The 14,557-nt window shown below is 27.8% G+C and overlaps 1 protein-coding gene across 1 annotated transcript; it reads right to left on the reverse strand.

The window, feature by feature from the left end:
- Positions 1–340: 340 nt before the first annotated feature.
- Positions 341–12,708, reverse strand: LOC111681076. The gene is made up of 5 exons (XM_046947362.1): positions 11,177–12,708; positions 10,861–11,075; positions 5,937–6,320; positions 2,918–3,942; positions 341–1,206 (listed from the first exon to the last, which is right to left on the reverse strand). The coding sequence occupies exons 1-5, from the start codon at positions 12,179–12,181 to the stop codon at positions 539–541; spliced, it is 3,297 nt and encodes a 1,098-aa protein (XP_046803318.1). The 5' UTR covers positions 12,182–12,708; the 3' UTR covers positions 341–538.
- Positions 12,709–14,557: the final 1,849 nt, after the last annotated feature.

Genomic DNA, 14,557 nt, shown 5'->3' on the forward strand with positions numbered 1-14,557 from the left:
AATGAACCACTAAAGCAATACAAATCAATCATATTTTTGAGCTTTAATCTATAAAGTAAAAAGTTATATGTGTTAAAGCTATAATATGGTTAATTGTTTATAATTTTTTTATATATATATATATATTAATACGTGACAAAAATGTTAAAATTAATACTATACAAACCTAAAAATTCCAATAGTCACCTTTATAGCTAGATTGTTATTAATAGTAAAAATAAACATTTTATTTTTTAATAAATTGTAAATTTATTTTTTTATTTAAAAAAAATTTACAAAAATTTTTTAAAATATATTCCCGGAAGATTTTTATACATTTGTACATAATTTAAGAAAAAAAATCTTAAATAATAAACATTACTTAATATTTACTTTAATTTAGTTTGTTTACAAAAACTACTTTCAAAAATAAATAATCTATATTTAAAACAAAAAAAACAACCTAAACATTAAACATTATCACAATTATTAAGTGGAATATAAAAAATATATATATTAAATTTATTTTTTTTTTTTTCTTTGCATTATAAAATACATCTTAGGCAATTCTTATTTTAAAACGAAACAATATAAAAATAAATGTTGTTGTTATAAGCATATAAAAAAATAATATGAAAACACTTTGTAAATCGGTTTTCTCATCGGTTGCTAAAAACATATTTGTACAACCAGTCAAAATATTGGCTAGTAAAAAGTACGTTAAACCATTATAATTAACCGCTTCTATGACTAGAGGTATTTTGGAATTTAAATTAATTGTAGATTTTGTTATAGTCATTTCTGTTAAATTAACTCTATTATTATCCTCATCGATGGGTTTTAATGTATCTAATACTATATCGAATACAAATAAATATAATGTACACATAGTTACAGCTATGGCTAAAATCCAGCTTACATAACCGAAATTACAAGTAACTCTAGCTATGCCAAATACAAATATATTTAAGGTCACTAATAGCCATAGACCTATAGTTGTTAATGAGAGTGTTTTGAATTTTTGTTTAATTTCCTCAAAGTTTAGTAGATCTTTGGCTTGTAGCCATTGTCCCAGATATTGTGATAGTAGATAGAGTGCTATAAATCCTGGCAGTGAGCAGAGACCTTCACGATTTGAACTTATGAAATTAGTACGTTCTAATTTTGGATTCATTACGTACTTCCAGACTCCACATTGTAGAATGACTTCATGGGAGAGTAAGATGACTGAAAATGAATAAGAATAATTGAGAGTTAATATAGCATGTATCTAGCTATCTATCTATCTATCTATCTATCTATCTATTTATCTATCTATCTATCTATCTATCTATCTATCTATCTATCTATCTATCTATCTATCTATCTATCTATCTATCTATCTATCTATCTATCTATCTATCTATCTATCTATCTATCTATCTATCTATCTATCTATCTATCTATCTATCTATCTATCTATCTATCTATCTATCTATCTATCTATCTATCTATAATCTATCTATCTATCTATCTATCTATCTATCTATCTATCTATCTATCTATCTATCTATCTATCTATCTATCTATCTATCTATCTATCTATCTATCTATCTATCTATCTATCTATCTATCTATCTATCTATCTATCTATCTATCTATCTATCTATCTATCTATCTATCTATCTATCTATCTATCTATCTATCTATCTATCTATCTATCTATCTATCTATTTATCTATATATCTATCTATCTATCTATCTATCTATCTATCTATCTATCTATCTATCTATCTATCTATCTATCCATGTATCTATCTATCTATCTATCTATCTACCTATTTACATATCTACCTATCTATCTATCTATCTATCTATCTATCTATCTATCTATCTATCTATCTATCTATCTGTCTGTCTGTCTGTCTGTCTGTCTGTCTGTCTGTCTGTCTGTCTATCTTTCTATCTATCTATCTATCTATCTATCTATCTATCTATCTATCTATCTATCTATCTATTTATCTATTCTATCTATCTATCTATCTATCTATCTATCTATCTGTCTATCTATCTATCTATCAATTCTATCTATCTATATTTCTATCTATCTATCTATCTATCTATCTATCTATCTATGCATCTATCTATCTATCTATCTATCTATCTATCTATCTATCTATCTTTTATCTATCTATTTATCTATCTATCTATCTATCTATCTATCTATCTATCTACCTATCTATCTATCTATCTATCTATCTATCTATCTATCTATCTATCTATCTATCTATCTATCTATCTATGTGTCTATCTATCTACCTATTTATATATCTACGTTTCTAACTATATATCTATCTATCTATCTATCTATCTATTTATTTATTTATTTATCTATCTATCTATCTATCTATCTATCTATCTATCTATCTATCTATCTATCTATCTATCTATCTATCTATATATCTAACTCTCTATTTACTTATTTAACAGTAAATCCCTACTTTTTAACAAATACACTTAATTAAATAAATCCCAAACATAACGGAAATTAAGTAGGAAACAGATTTCAAATTCATTTAAAATAACATTTTTCAATCATTTACAAAATTTAATTTACAATATCAAATTTTTGTTCTAAACAAGCGACATTTTTAAACAAATATTTAATTTGTATATTTTGATTGTTAAAATTGTATATTCAATAATTAGCTTTAATAAGGTATGTTTATTATGGCTACGGTAATAAAAATAATCAAAAAATTGCATTGAATAAATAAACACATACATACAAATTAGTTTAATGAATGTATAAAGTGTTCAAAAACTATATATGTATAGGGCCTTTTTTAAAAAATGGACCCCTACCACACTCCTCAACTTTTATTTTTGTTAATTTGCACAAAAGAATAAATTAAAAAAAAAATACCAAATTAAATAAAAATTCTTCAACTGAACTTACCCAAACCTAATGGTAGCAAATTTTTATTGCTTCTAGCCAGAAAAGCAAAAAAGGTGGCAAACAATTTCGTTAAACCCAGTGTAAAGAATGCATTCAAATGTGTACCATACTCATGTTCATCCTGATGATAATCTATGGCCGTTATTACTATAGTACGCGCTAAACCCAATAACAACATACAGGCCACAGTAAATACAAGTTTACGTAAATCGGAGAGTTTACGAGGTCTTGACGTTACCAGACCCATGGAGAAAATAAATAAACCAATACCAACATCCATTAGGCCAACACCATAACGTCTGGATTTACGAAATGTCTTGGGAAAACTTTTGAAATCAATAGCTAGTATACAGAGAGCTGTTAGAAAATTTATGGTAGAACGCATGAGTGTAAAGAGTATTGGTCTGCGACCAAATTGAAAATCTCTTTTCGCCGCCAACTGCCAACATTTTGTGCGCCAAATTATAAAAAGCAATAGTACAAATGAAAATCCAACGATATATTCGACATATTTGTTAGCCACATTCACACTAACAATAACGGGCAACGAGATCAGGATAAATTCTAAAATATAACGTAACCAAATTTTGAATTTTTCACTTTTTTCATCATTAACACGAACACGAATAAATGCACGGGCTAAAGCTATGGCTATTAAAGTCACAATAATTGTACATTGTATATGCCAAACACGATAGAAACTTTTCACCGAATGTTTATCATACGTCTCCATTGCGTCGAGCGTTCCCCGTATTGAACACTTTGGCAAGTTTACGAATTGCGAACGTTGATCAACCGAAGAGCATGTTAATAGTTGTGCGACCAACGATAGACTTTGATTGTCTAATGGTGTGGCATTACAATAGTACACTTCATTGTGAACAACTCCACTGATACTACTATTTTTATCGACGTCGTAATTGTCGTCATTGTGACAATGTTCCTTAATACAATTTGATAGAATATTGTTGGCATTCATGATTAGATTTTCTTCATACACATATACAAAAAAAATTGAATTATAATTTTACTTTAGTTCCACTAGAGTTCAGTACTCTAGGGTTGCGTGTTGAAAATATTAAGTTATCTACTTTTAGTCTTTAGTTCGATATTGACAGTGATTTGTTGTTATTAGAAATTGTTATTGTTTATTATTGACAGTGATAAGTAATTGTTATCTGTTGATAAAAAAATTAATTAAAAACACTTTATTAAGTTATTGGACTAAGAATTTATAGTTGTTGGTGTTGTTCTATTGAAAATAGTAAACAATAACAGCTGTTTTACAGGCCGTGTTTAGTATGCACAGTGCATAATAAAAAATGAGTTGCCAATACTCAAATATTTTATTTCAGAGATGGCAACTTAATTTTTTACACAATGCTATTTTGTAGGGTTCTATAAATAGACTTTCGAATAATCGAACAATCGACTTTTTGTCGAAAAAGGTCGAAAAGTCGAAGTCGACTATTTTGTTCTGTCTGAGAAAAAAGAAGAAAAGTCGACTTTGTTAATAAAAGTCTGAAAGTCGAATAAAGTCGATAAGTTGAAAAAGGTCGATAAGTCGAAAAAAGTCAAAAAGTCGTAAAAAATCGAAAAGACGGAAAAAGTCGAAAAAATCGGATAAAGTCGAAAACTCGAAAATTGTAGAAACAAGTCAAAAATAGTCGAAAATTTTAAGAGAGTGGAAAAAAGTAAAAAACTCTAAAATAGTCGGAAAAACTCGAAAAAAGTTGAAAAAAGTCGAAAAGCCAGAAAAAGTCGAAAAGTCGACTATTAATGAAATACTTATAGTCGAAAAGTCTAAAAGTCGACTTTTAATTAAATGAAAAAGTCGAAAAGTCGGCTTTTTCGTTTCAACTATAGAACCCTACTATTCTGTACTATATTCGCATATTAAATTAACCCTTTACCGTCAAGAGAATGTTATAATTAGATTGTACAATAAAATTTTCCTATAACATAAACAGGCCTGTTACAGAAATCACAATTCTACCGAAAGTTAAATTATCTTCTTTAAAAAAGAAAAATTACAAATTTTTCAGATTGAAATCACTTCACGTTTTCAACCTAAAATTGACAATAATAACTTTTATTATTTCTATAAGTTATATAAGTCCATTTTCGATCGGAATGTAATTAAGTGAGTTTATTATTTGTTTTGACGCTATTTGCAATTACAAAAACCATGCAGAAATAAAAATTCATTTACAAAAGTTTTTTTTCGTCTATATTAGACAAATATTTATTATGGTAAACGTCAAATTGTTATGATCATAAACAATTAGCAGGCATAGACAACATTTATTAGTGTTATAACAGTGTTGTCTTAACAATTGTTTAGACAACGTTGCCTTGTTAACAAACGTAATATTATTGTAAAATTTGTTTATTATTTTTGTATGCAATTAAAATTCGATTTTTAATGTTTATTTATAACATTTTCATTTCTTTTTAATTGTTTTTATAAAATATAGCATTATTTCAACAAATTTATCAGTGAGTTGTCATGATAAAATCATCATCTTGTTACCCCTGTATATTAACATAAACAAAAACTGAAAATTTTTCTGCCGACGTTTTGTCAAGTGCCGGTATAAATATTTGTCTAATATAGACATGGGTAACATACCGACTCAAAGATTTACTTTTTATATTACAATGAATTGAAGATTTAGCATTATTTTTTAATTAAAAAACACTTTGAATTCTTTTAAACAACAAAACTCATTGTTTTTGCAATATAATATATTTACAAAATTAAAAACATGACTGAATCCCCGCTTTAAAGTCGAATTAAAGCCGCCGCCGTTAATATTTACCTGCGCAGTTATCTGTGTGTGACGCGTATCTTCGGTGGCTTGGTTTAGCCGTCAAACAAAATGGGCACTGCTTCATAGAAAAAAATTCATATTTTCGTTTGTGGAAAAAAAGATTTAAAAATATATATATTTTCAATAAAAATCACATTACAAACAATATATCAAATCCTAACAGGGTAAGTACATTAAATAACTACAATTCATCCTTGTGAGTAGCCTCATCATCTTTTTGATAATTCACAAACTCTTCGTGATTGCTCACATGCTGAGCAGCCTTCTCTACTAAACGTGAAAATTCCTTTACATCAAAAGCGTAATTTGTAAATTTAGCATGTGCTCCACCTTCAGGATGATGTCCTTCATCTTCAGGGTACACTAAATCACGATGCTCCCAAGTGATGTAGTTAACACCTCGTAAACGTGCCAAATCTTTGTAACAATTAGGATCTTCACAATTGTACAGCTCAAAAATTGTTGCCCAATTGGGCAGGAATAAAAGATGTGTTAATCCGGCTCCATGCATTCCAATTAAAATATCGGTATTCCTTGTAACTTCTAGCTGTTGCAGGAATGATAGGTCTCTGCAATAAAGATGGTAAATTTTAGGTTAGTTGGGCTAACGGTTTTTGTATTGTTAACAAAAGTGTAACGTGAAAAAAATTTCAGTAGAAATAAAAAAATGGCGTTGAAAGATTCATGTTTTCTAGCATTGATTAGTTTAATTTGGACATTGTGCTTATCGTTATATTAATCTATTTCTTATAGTCAAAAGTACTTCGAAAAAGAGGATGTACATATATACAATCCGAAAAAATACACATAGGTCTCTATCGAGCCTGTTGTGGGAATACTAACACTAACCTACAGGAGGCCACAAAAAAGTACCTTACATCTATTCGAAATTGCACATTTTTGGTTGTTTCCTAACCATATGAGAGATTAAATACAATAATTATATTTTTCATCTCCTCAAGTACTTGTTTGGATGGTTATTGTAATAAAAAGCAAATAAAAAGTTATAGTAGGGCGAGGCCGACCATATAATACCCTACACCTATATATGAATAAAATGTGATTTTGTTTTCATAATAAAGCATTTAAGTTGAATTATATCTTTCCTCAGATATACTTAAGCCATTTACTGTTTAATAAAACTGTGGATGGAGACTTTTTATAGGGGCTAGGGTCATATGAAGACCTATTATTATGGAATTCTTGAGGACCATCAAGTCTAGAATAGAACTTGGTTTTTGCAGCTTTTTGTCGAGATATGATTATATTAAACATTTTATGAATTTAAAGCCCTATTCGGCGGGTTTAGTTTATATGGGGGCTAGGTGAAATAATGGACCGATGTAAACCATTTTCAACATGTTTTGTCTACGGTATCATAGACGATCATGTGCCAAATTTTATTGAATTATCTCCTAAATTTCTGTAGTATGATTACAATGTTTACAAGCCCTATAATAATGGACCGATCTTAGCCATTTTCAATAGGCTTCGTCCCCGGGACATAAGTACCAAGTACCAGGTACAAAATTTAATTGAATTATATTCAAAATTGAGACCTGTAATCAAACTACAAGTTTTACAGACGTACTCAGAAAATTATTCTGAGCCGATTGGTATACTTTAAGGTGGGCATATGACCAATATTATTGTGCGTTACAAACATCAGCTCAAACCCACTAAATTGGTGTGGGGTATAATAAATTTGAAATTCTACAAAATCAATCATTGGTGCATGTATCATTATACTTTTAAAGAATTATTATACTAGACAACACTAAAAATTCCTTTTAAATAAAAAAAGCTGATTCCTATGTATTTCTACACGCTGAGTTCAAAAATTGTTATAAAAATTTCCCGTTAGTTCTAGTTTTCCAGATATTGTGGTTTTTGTAAAAATGTTATTTAAAAAATTTTAGTGTTTTTTGCTTAATTTCATGGAATCGGACCAATATTCATAGAATTATTCAAAAACATGGTAATCAACATAAAATTATCTATCATTATAGTATAATCATGATGACAGTTATTACAGGATACCTTTAATGTCCTGCAGCGAAGTTGAAAATTGTACTTTTTTCAGTTTATCCTTATAACTTTTAAGGTAAACTAGTTAAATTTCTTTTTACAATATAGTAACAACATATAATAATAATAACACTTTAAAATAATAATTAAAAATTCATTAAAAATTTAGTGAAATATTTTGAAATTAATTTGTTATTTTTGGTTTATGTGTTGTTTTATTTTTAACAATATTTGTTCTTCATGCATCATGACACATAAAACATATTTACAAATATAAAACTTCGCAAATATCATGACAAGCACTTACAAACGTCAACAATTATATTTTCTAAAAGGACATGAATTGGATAAATTCACGGCAATAAAATTTATCAAATTAGTCCGATTTTAAATATTTTAGAGGATTTGTATTCATTATTTACAAATTAGTAAAAACACTTGTGTTTCAACAGAAAATTATCCAAAAAAGAGGGATTTGCATTCAGAATTTTTCTTTTTTTTTAATATAGAGAAATTTTATAATTGCTATAAAATTGGCAAAAAAATGTTTTTTTTTTAAATATATATCACTAATGCGGGTAAGTTTGCCGGATATTTTGCCATCAAAAAGTTATTTTCAAGAAAATGACACATAAAGACTATTGAATAAAGTCCCTCGATATACAGCTGTGTTCAAAAAAATAGGAGTGAGACAGAAAAATAATTGTGCAGCTTAATTTAAAAAGGAACGATTTAAAGAAATTAAATATTTTTTTCACGATATTTATTTGATAAGTGTTTAAAATATAAAACAAATGTTATTTTGTAAATAGGTTCATTAGTTTTTTTGGTATTAACTTTTTTCGAAATCCATATCCGATTACGACTGTTCAAAAAAATAGGAGTACCGTTATTATCTTACCTAAGTTAGATTAATTTCCTTTATTCGTAGTAAATATTTAAAATATGATATAAAACTGTTATATTTAGATGATTTTGAGGTCAGTTCACAATTATTTCCTTTAAAATCCCGAAAGATAATGTCAGAATTGACGAAAATGAAATCTGTTCAAATATCTTGAAAATTATAGAAATATCGCGAACAAAACATGAAAATTCTCATGGTAATTTCATTAAAAGACTTTTTGAATACTTTAGGAAGTCAGATATTTAAAAATCTCTCATAAAAAATAAACATTTCATTCGAAAATTATAACAGCTTCCCATAAGCGCTTATCATTTTTTTAAATTAATCCCATTAGAGCGCCACAAACTAGTGAAACTAAGCCAAATCGTAGTTATTAAACATTGTGATCAATATTCAGTTCGTTCAGATTAATTTATAAACAAATCTTTTAAAAAAATTTATTTCAGACCATAAAGCATATAGTGAAACCCATTAAGTTTGCCAAGTAACACATTTAGAGGTGGTTTCATAAATGGATGAATTTTTAATGCATGAATACGACAACAAATTATATTTTTAAATCTAAATGAATTCAGAAAATACATTAGAAGCCAATTAAACGAAAAATATTAAGCTCTAACCAACTTTCAAGGAAGTTGTATAATAGGAATGATTCATGACGGGTCTTGACAAAAATGGTACGGTCTAATAAATTGTAAAATGGTGTTGTACCTCAAATGTTGTAGGTACACATATTAGTCCAAGATATGCTCTCATATTCCCAATAAACAAATTTGATAAAATGGCGGAATAAATGTTGTCCATAGGAAGTAGGCCATTACATGGTTGTCGACTTACTGATTCTAAATAAAAACGTAAAAAGACCTCGCGTATAACATCTTTAAAGGCTTTCTGAATAAATTACTGTATATTTGTTGATAATCGGCCACGACATGTGTCATCAAACCCCTCAAAACCGTTGTCGGAAGGACATCAAGTTCCGGAGGTTCATATACCCAAATTCTAAATTAAATATTTACAAAAATGACTGATGTTGTACTGGCTTTCGTTTTTGTTTTTATTTTAAAAATAGTTGAACTTAAATCGATAACTCCTATTATTTTGAACAATAGATTTTGTATATAAATTTAAAAAAAATATATTTTTTTATATAAATTTCATCAACATTCAAAATAACGGTTATAAAAATTAAAAATAATATTTATGCTGAAACTTTTTTATTTTTGTTATTTTTCTTAAAGAAAAAGATACTTCAAGTTCGCTTTATAGAGGCTAACGCTGTTTACTCTTAAAAGTCACTAAAGTAAAATTTTGGATGCTTGTATAATTCAATATTTCATATTATACAACTACACTGTAACTTTAATTGTTCTATTTACTTTTTTTAAAGATTCTAGTTTTAAATTTAGAAAAAATATACAAAAGTAAAACAAATTCATTGATTTCTTTTCAGATATATTGTACAATTCCAAGAAAAACATTGTTTTCTGGTTGCTCAAAAAGGGCAAACACTCTAATCTATAAATCTTCTAAATCGAACGTGCTTTTTTTGATTACAAATCAATATTTTACAGATTTAAATATTGGGTAAGTTGTATCTAATATAACTTTTTTTGACACTTTTATTGATACAAATTAAATTTTTTTGTAAAAAGTAAAATACTACACATTATCATTAAAACAAACCTATTCAATCTGTCAATAATTTATTAATTTTATCGAAATAATTTGCTAAATTTTTTCTAGTCATAATAAATTCATACAAAAGATTCTCTTCTAAAATATAAAGTTAAAATATACAAAACTGTATATTGTTAAATCTATACAAATATCTATATACATCTTCAAAATTTGATTAACTCATGTCATGATTATTAAAATAAGAAAAGGTATATAACAAGTTTTTCTTCAATTCAAATGTAAATTTTTTTACGAAAGTAATTTGTAAATTTATTCATTGAGTATTGTTCTCTAGCAATATTTAAAGCTTTCAAAATATTCACTAGATTTACAAAAAATGTTTACTTAGATACTAGCATTCTTAAAAAAAAAACATTTAATGCAAACTTTTAGCACCTTGAAATATTTTGCTAAAGTTGCAATTTATTTTTAACTTTTTATGCACACTTGTTTATAAGCAATATTATATAAAAAAAAGAAACAAATTAACTTACCTTTCATACGATATTTTATTAACAATAAAATTTTCATTTTTCTTTATTTCTTCCAGCAATTTATACTCATTTAAAACTCGCCTATATTTTGTGCGTCGCGAAAGAAAAGTTATTCTGATTTTTGGCTTTTGAGGAGGTTCGAAAGGCACTCGTAAACGATGTAATATAAACTCGGAAAAGGCTCTAAACATACCACTACTATGGCAGCCTTGTATCTATAAATTTTAAGTAAAAAGATATAAAAAGAAAAAATCTGTTATTAAATTTTTTTTATTTGATGTTGAAATAAAATGAATTACTTTAAAACAAAACTTACGATTGGTGTATTATAGTATAAACCAAAAATCATACGGGGCAGCAAAGGCAAGACAACATTTCTGAAGCAAATGCGTTTACCTTTAACTTGATCGAGAGTCCAAACTGGGTTATGAGAAAAAGCTTTGAAAGTGGCGGCAAATGGTGAATCATACGGGTAAGTTTCCCATACGATTATTTGAGTATTTGTATCGAATGATGTGTAGTGTGTTTGATTAACGAATAGTGTAGCATAGAGATTGAAAAAATCACAAAAATGATGATACATATTATACGTAGCATCGATTTTCATTAAAAATGTGGGCGTATTTATAAACATATCACAATCTTCGCTTTGCTCATCGAAACTGTTTGAAGCTTGTTTAAAGTTTCTTAATTCGGGCGACCACGATTGTAAGGCACCCATGTGATCCATTTCATTTTTAAGTCTTGTTTCATTTAGTTTACAATAGCCTTTGATTTGTCCCGGTCCCAGTACATCCATATGATAGCGTATACGTTCATTTCTTTGAGCTAAATCTCGAAAATCTAACATCAAATATCTGCCACGACAAAATCTTAAATATTTTGTACATTCCAAAGAAGAATCCGTTATAAGTTTGGGCTCACACATTAGCATTAATTCTTCGATTTGATGTTGTACATAACCAAAGTCAGCCTGTTGATAGAAAGTATCCAATTGTGCTTGTTTATTTCTTACCCAGCCGCTATGTTGGCCAGGGCAGGAAGGAGTTTGAAAACGATTTTTCTTTTCACATCCCGTTTCAAAACCCCAACAAGCTTCCCGATCTGCTGAGGAGAACTCTTTTAACAAATCACTATTGCAGTCTTTATTTTGTTCGCACTGTTGCTTTACCTGGGCGAATGTATTTAAGTAACGCTTTAAATGTTCTACAGGTAAATCAGGTAAAGTGTTATTTTGTTTGGTTTCACATCCGCAATTGTGAACACATAACACTAATAATAACATAAACCCACTAGGTATGAGTATTAAAAATTTCTCCATTGTTTATGGTGTTGAATTCTTTTCAATAAACTAGTTCAAAATTTCTTTCCATTTCCATAGGTGGGGGAGGGGAAGGTTCAGAAGAACATATTCTACTTTATTTAGAATTTTATATAAATGTTTATTAAAACGTTAAGTTTAAATAAAACGTTAATAACAATGACCTTGAAATCTGTGTTGCAAGATATAACACGTTTTCTGTGCACTATTGCTATACGTGATGACCTCACACTTGAATCCAAAAGATAATCTTCAATATTTTGCGGTCGATGTGTGTATAAATTTATCTTATTTTAAAAATGTTTAATGAAATTCATTTGTTTGTTTACTGCTGCCTCCACACAATTATTAGTTAGTTATTCATATAGCGGTTTTTAGTTATTTTGTTTTATTTTATAATTATGTATTCACTACTTTTTCTTCTTTTCATTTCTTTATCATATTAATCAAATCTTCAAGTTGTTCTTTTAACGTTCGCTATGATGCGCTTAACTTTACCAACTGAGCGAGTGAGTGATTTGCTGATGTATATTACCTTCAAAGGTATAAAATAAATCTGGTTTCGCATTCGCTTGCCTTTTGTTTCTTTTGTTAAGAAGAAAACCGTTTGTACGTTTATACATATTTTTGTACAGAATAGTTGTTTGTGTGAATAATACATAAGCTTTATTATCATTTCGTTATGTCTGCTGCTTGCTCACAAGTAACATTTGGCATTTGTTTAGTTTAATGGTTGCTTATGCTACCGATAATTCGGTTTAGGTACATGTACATACATATGTGTGCTTTGTATCTACTACTCATTTGTTGGATAAATGAGTAAATATATGTATATTGTGTGTGTACTGTTTATGACCATTCACTTTTTTGTTTATTAAAGAGAGTGAAATTTGCTCTCTTTTATAGGTCGTTTTTTTTGTTTAGAAGAGAGCAATTTAATGTGTTTGTTTACCTAGAACAGGTGGTGATGTTTGTATACAAATGCTAAAAACACATGTCAGTTGTGTCAAAAAAAAACTTTGTTATTTTAGTTTTTAAATGTTTAAAAACGCAGCATTCAGTATAAGATGATTCAAATATTATAAAATTTACAACGTTTTATTGTATACTAGCATACCCTGGGTGCTTCGCTACCCTATGTTCAATATCGTAAAAATATCAAGAAGTACCATCGGAAAAACGAAAAAGTACAAAGATCTCTTTCAATAAATTCTCATTTAATAAGGAACGTGTGTTCCGGTTAACCATTATAAAGAATCCATTGAATAGTAAAAAGTACAGTTTATGAGATAAAAAGTACTAAAAAGTTGTCTCTTAAAGGATCTTATTCAATGAGGACTGTGTATGTTTAATAATCATGTGTTTTCAGTTCATATTAAAGAACTTACATACATAGAGTATCATTTGAAGGAAGAATAAGTACCAAAAGTGGAATAAAGTTTACCTAAGTAGAAAGTACTAATAAAAAGAGTACAATGTTTCCCCTTTTCGCTTAGAAGTATACTTTTTCGAGAATTAAGTTTACAAAATGTTCCGTATTTAAATCTACATATATATCACAGATAAAACTCAATTATTCCAGAAAAATTGTGTTTTAAAAAAGGTACCAAACAATTTACTCGAATTTGGTCCTATATAGGCCTTAGTACTCGAATTCCAAAATAATATACCAAAAGCTTATTTTGTGTGAGTAAATAAACTACTTTTTGAAATTTTATAAAAGTTGGCTCGATGAGTTTGAATAAAATTAAATTTTCCGTTTTTCCCCTTTTTGGTACTTTTTTATCCAGTGAAATAGCAAAAATTTTATTACAATAAATATTACATAGTTAGTCCGTAATTTAATATGAATAATTCAATAAACCGAAAAAGTTTTCTTAATGTGCTAAAAAAGTACCATAAATACAGTTTTGTCCCTTTTATACCCAAAAATTTTAAAAAAGTACGAAACTGGTGTCTCATAATTTTGAGAGATGTATCCAAAATATTTAGAAAAATTTATAAAGGGCTGAAAAACGTAGCAAAATCACCTTTTTTACACATTTTTTCCCCTTAAAAGTACAAATTTAAAAAAAGTACCAGACACCCATCTGCTCATTTTAAGAGAAGATAGAGGTGCATTTAAAATTTTTATTGTATCACTAATAGTATGTAAGATATTTAAGAAAACCTGTTTTGTGCGATGATGAATCAGTCAGTCAGTAACGCTACTCTTTTATATATAAAGATAAATGTATTTTTAAATTCCTAACTTTATAATATTCTTAAATATTTATTTATTTATTTATTTATTCAAACAAAGTAATATAAAAGCCTTAATAGGCCAATTAAACTATATTACAGAGGCAAATCCTGAATAGCATACATATGAAAAGA

This window comes from Lucilia cuprina, chromosome 2 (assembly GCF_022045245.1).
Source record: "Lucilia cuprina isolate Lc7/37 chromosome 2, ASM2204524v1, whole genome shotgun sequence".
Classification (NCBI taxonomy): domain Eukaryota; kingdom Metazoa; phylum Arthropoda; class Insecta; order Diptera; family Calliphoridae; genus Lucilia; species Lucilia cuprina.

Excerpts from the sequence above, each read along its gene's own strand:
- LOC111681076 (XM_046947362.1), bottom strand. The coding sequence starts at position 12,181 with ATGGAGAAATTTTTAATACTCATACCTAGTGGGTTTATGTTATTATTA. Across the intron at positions 11,076-11,176 it reads TATACTATAATACACCAATC|ATACAAGGCTGCCATAGTAG; the intron begins GTAAGTTTTGTT and ends TAAAATTTATAG. Across the intron at positions 6,321-10,860 it reads AATAAAATATCGTATGAAAG|AGACCTATCATTCCTGCAAC; the intron begins GTAAGTTAATTT and ends TCTTTATTGCAG.